Raw genomic sequence first — 5,000 nt, forward strand, 5'->3', positions numbered from 1 at the left:
TTAAAACCTTTCGCCAGGGCTGGCAAAAGGTTTCGCCGGGCGATCCGGAATTTCGTACTTTTAAAATCATGCCTGGCGAAAGATCATATTGGAACTGCCTGGCGAAGCAAAGGCGCGAGAGCTGTTTGAATACCATTTTCTTGCGTTCAAGTTATAAATTAGTAACACATTTGTGTATGATATGATGTAGGAATCACATTGAAATTCTAAAATATCTTAAAATCATAATATATTATGAAATAACGTATATACGTTTTTTTTTTTTCAAGACCTTCGATGTTCCAGTCGACAGCTCAAGACATCAGCTATATTCCTTCCCCCCTACCCCTACCCCCCACCCCCGAGATGACTTATTTAGATTTAGGTTGTTGTTATTTTGGTTGTAAGGATAATGTTCTTTTTACAAATGTTACCTGAAGTGTTTTTTTATGGCGGCATGTTTACTTTTGGCTGTAGAAACATAGCTGTAGTGCTCCATCGCCCTATAAGGAGGCGTTTCTAATGATACCCTTGTAGGCCTACAGTTCAATATCTTATATCAGTTAGGAATAGTAAAATAGTAATCTTTAAACTCTTCTGTTAAAGTATAAAGTTATTTTTTGTATAAAAGTGTAAAGTTGATATAGTATAGTATAAAGTACTTTTAAAACCTTTCGCCAATGCTGGCGTTCGCCTGGCGAGGGAGGCCTTACTTTTAAACCAGGGCAGGTGTTCGCCAGGCCTGGCGAACGAAAGGGATCGCCAGGCGCTAACATCTTGGATTCCTGCTAAATCTAGCTCTTCGGCGAATGAAAAAAAAAAAAAAACGCGAGAAAAAGCAAAAGGTTTTAAAAGTACGGGCCATATAGTTAACCTTGTTATAGTATAAAGTGTAGTATAGCATAAAGTATAAAGTTAATTTTTTTTATAGTATAACGATATTTTCAACTTTGTTATAGCATAAAGTTAAAATTTAACTCCTTTGTTATAGTATGAAGTGATACTATTGCGGAAACAACATTTTCGTCTTTTCTCGAGGTTAATAATTAAGTTTAGGTTATGTTATGTGCACTGCAGATGTAAACAAATTTGCGCTAGATTTAGCGGGAATGCAAGACGTTAGCGCCTGGCGATCCCTTCGCCCGCCCTGGCGAACGTTGGGTTTAAAAGTAAGGCCTTCCTCACTCAGAGGTTCGCCTGGCGAAGCTTCGCCAGGCGAACGCCAGCACTGGCGAAGGTTTTAAAAGTACGGGCCTAAAAGTTTAAATTTGCAACTGCAGGGCGTAAATGTGCAATTGCAGGTCTGGTGGCGTGAAGGAGAACCGGATGAGTTTCCTTACATTTGGCTTCGAGATAACTGCCAATGCCCGGCCTGCTTTCTCGACACAGCGTCCAGCAGAGTGTCCAGAGTGACGGACATTCCCCCTAACGCGCGCCCGAAGGAAGTGTGTGTAAGTCCGTGATAAGATTCCACTATAGCGATTTTTTTTTTTTTTTTTTTTTTTTTTTGGCCGTTAACCCTTCGTAAGGTATTCCTATCCTGTACTGCCTGTGAGATTAATTGAATCATATTTGGGGATATGTTTTCTTGATAAAATTATGATGTAAAAGATGAATTGACTATTGATGAGATTAGTTGTCGAACAGGCAGAAAAAAAATCAATCTGTGATTTGCGTCCATTGTTTAAGATCTGTGCATTTCTTGTCTTTAAAACACTATCTTCACTCATTTCAGTTTTCTTTATTTTTTAAAAACTAGATTACTCAACGAGTTACCAATTTGGAGCAGTAGTTTCAAATTCCAGCATCATACTAAGAGTAACATCAAGAATAACACAACTGCTTCTGTACCTAGAATTCCAACAGCAGCTATCACTAATCAACATACACTTCTACAGGTGTCTGAGGACGGCGCTTCTCTCCGCGTGGTGTGGGAAGACGGACACGAAGGGACATACAGTGCGAGTTGGCTTCACGAGCGAGCCTTCAACCCGACGCAGCAAAGCATACACGAAAATTTCTATAAGTAGGTCCTTACACTTTAACTGAATATGTCACTGTGCAGTTCTGATTCGGACTGGGAATGATAAAATGATTATTGTAAAAGGAAGGCATTGTGCTATATTTTTCGGCTATGAATCAGTAAAATGAATATAAGTAAGTGTTTATTGTATTTGGTATGGATAAGGAGTCGTTTAAAAGTCGTTTATAAGCGTCCACCTAATGCTCTTCAGTATATCATCCCGAGTCCTTGGCTCCACTAAACCAGGGTAGGTTAGACCAAGCTAATTTAGAAAGGAGAAAAAAGAGACAAAGAAAAGAGGGAAGAGATAAAGAGAAATAGAAAAAGGAAGAGAGGAAGATGATAAGAGGAAGAAAAGAAGAAAGAAGCGAAAGAAAATAATGGAAACTTCTCTTCTCTCACTGATCTTCTATTTAACACCCTGGTTCCACTAAACCAGGGTAGGTTAGACCAAGCTTATTTAGAAATGAGAAAAAGGGAGAAAAAAAGAGACAAAGAAAAGAGGGAAGAGATAAAGAGAAATAGACAAAGGAAAAGAGGAAGAAAAGAAGAAAGAAGCGAAAGAAAATAATGGAAACTTCTCTTCTCTCACTGATCTATTTAACACCCTGGTTCCACTAAACCAGGGTAGGTTAGACCAAGCTAATTTAGAAAGGAGAAAAAAGGAGAAAAAAGAGATAAAGAAAAGAGGGAAGAGATAAAGAGAAATAGAAAAAGGAAGAGAGGAAGATGATAAGAGGAAGAAAAGAAGAAAGAAACGAAAGAAAATAATGGAAACCTCTTCTTTTGCTGATCAAGGTTAGACCAAGCTAATTTAGACACTTTTTGTTATCATTATTGTCTCCATTCCCAACTATATTTTTTCCTCTTCCTCCCAGACTTCAGCCGGAGCTCTGGGACTCGGACATGTTTCAGAGGATCCCGAGAGCTTCCTTCGACGAACTCATGGAGGACGACGCAGCACTCCTGAAGCTGCTCGAGTCCATGGAGGTCCTCGGGTTCACGGTGGTGTCCGGAGCTCGTCAGGAGGAGGGGGAGCTGCATCGTCTGAGCAAAAGGGTGTCATACCTCGTGCCCTCACACTATGGGTAAGGCTGCAATGTAATCTCCTGGTCAAAATCCATCATGGTAACATTGAGTCGTGTCTCTCACTGTTATGGCGGGCTTCAAGGCTGAGGAAATGTTTTGCCTGCCTGAATAAACGCTTCTCTATATAGTGTAAGATAACCATAATAATGAATTAAAATTTAGTGTTTCACTGTGTGATTGAGGGACTATAGGGGTGGAAACAATGTTTTATATTGTTATCTGATTACCCTTTAAACGAATATGTCTTTTACGAGCTTTTCCAGGCTACCGCCCATTTAGAGGGGATTTTGTGATATAATTCATTTAAGTTATTATTTTTTAGTATTTCATAATCTATTAATTGTTGGTATTTATAAGCTCTTTGAGGGTATTTATAATTTATTCTTGGTATTCATAATTTATTCATTTTTGGTATTTATAATAAATATTTTTTTATGTTTATTATAATCGATTACTTTTTATGTTTATATTATTAATTTTTTGGTATTCATAAACATTTCATTTTTGGTATTGTGTTGATGATGTGATCATCACCAAGACACAATAAATCATCTTTAGACATTTTCCAAGGCTGAAATTCTTTCCGGTTATACATTTCCCTTCATAAATTCATTTCAAAATACCAACAATATGATCATACCTACACATATATACTAAAACGTATATGCTAAAGGGACGAAAAACATAGGATGCATATAGTTCAAAATGCTCTTACAGGACCACGTTCACTGTGAAGAGCAAGGCTGACCCAAGCAACCCAGCATATACCGGAAAATACCTTGACTTGCACTCTGACTTGGTCTTCCTACATTACAAACCATGCGTAAGCGACGTTTATTTATTTCTAAAGACTGCGTACATTGATGTGTTCGCTGTGCAATTTTATGTAAAGTTGATAAAGTGTGTGTGAGTATCGTTCTAAATAGGTATGACTAAGTATTTATTTTTTAATTAAAGTGGTATGGAGTGTAAATGAAAACGGAAACTGTTTCATTGAAGTGAAAAAATTGAAATGTAAATCAAGATGCAAAACTATTAAAATAAGAACCTCTTTACTGAGCACTTCTCGTCCGTTCGCGTCGCAAGGTCCAGCTGTTGCACTGCATCACCCAGTTTTCGGGTGAAGGCGGCGACTCCATCCTGGCAGACAGTCACCGTGTCGCTGTCCAGATGCGGGAACTCCACCCGCAGAAGTTCCGATTTCTCACTGATGTCCTTGTGAACTTCCGCGACTTCGCTACTGACGAAGGGTTCCAGTTTGACATCATAGCAAGAAAACCCATGATCAGGTGAGGAAGGGTTGAATGAAAGATTTTTATTTTTTTTTAGAGTGCTGTGTGGCGGACAGTGTTCTTCAGTGTTCTTGAAAGTTTGGTTTACTTACTGGTAATTATTGGATTGCCATCACTCGTAAATATATAAGTATGAAGAAAAATGAAAAAAAGTGTACATACATGCACATATGTGATATATTCTTAGGAAATTATTGTATCACTAAATCTGATCTGGTTAAAGTGATCTATAACGGACTTAAGGCTCGTGGGGTGGACTAGAATATGCACAGGGCACAGAAGATTTTTTAACCATTAGCATTTTATTCAATTGACAAATAATAATGAACAGGTGGCATTTCATAAAGTAAATCTTAGCAATATAATAAAAACAGGCAATATTCTCTACTAACTCACTTTTAAGGTTAACTTTATACCCTCCCTTTTCCTACCAATCTTAAATAAATAATTTCTATAACAAAATAAAAACATGAGATGGAATTGAGACCCTCACACCCATTCTATCAGTATTTTTCCATGATTCTACTTGGACATAGATTTATTGTTCCCCTTTCTTTTAATCTTCGTAATTTCTCTCTCTTACCCTTCACTTTGATAAGTAATTCCAATCATTCTAT

General features: G+C 37.7%; 1 protein-coding gene across 1 annotated transcript in view; it reads left to right on the top strand.

Moving 5' to 3' along the window:
- Positions 1–5,000, top strand: part of LOC113825853 (gamma-butyrobetaine dioxygenase) — a 21,758-nt gene that overhangs the window by 11,286 nt on the left and 5,472 nt on the right. The window contains exons 4-8 of the mRNA XM_070113353.1: positions 1,281–1,430; positions 1,878–2,005; positions 2,881–3,090; positions 3,809–3,914; positions 4,178–4,380. Coding sequence (XP_069969454.1) covers positions 1,281–1,430; positions 1,878–2,005; positions 2,881–3,090; positions 3,809–3,914; positions 4,178–4,380 — 797 coding nt within the window. The remainder of the gene's footprint in view (positions 1–1,280; positions 1,431–1,877; positions 2,006–2,880; positions 3,091–3,808; positions 3,915–4,177; positions 4,381–5,000) is intronic.

The sequence above is a fragment of the Penaeus vannamei genome, chromosome 34 (genome assembly GCF_042767895.1).
Source record: "Penaeus vannamei isolate JL-2024 chromosome 34, ASM4276789v1, whole genome shotgun sequence".
NCBI classification, from domain to species: domain Eukaryota; kingdom Metazoa; phylum Arthropoda; class Malacostraca; order Decapoda; family Penaeidae; genus Penaeus; species Penaeus vannamei.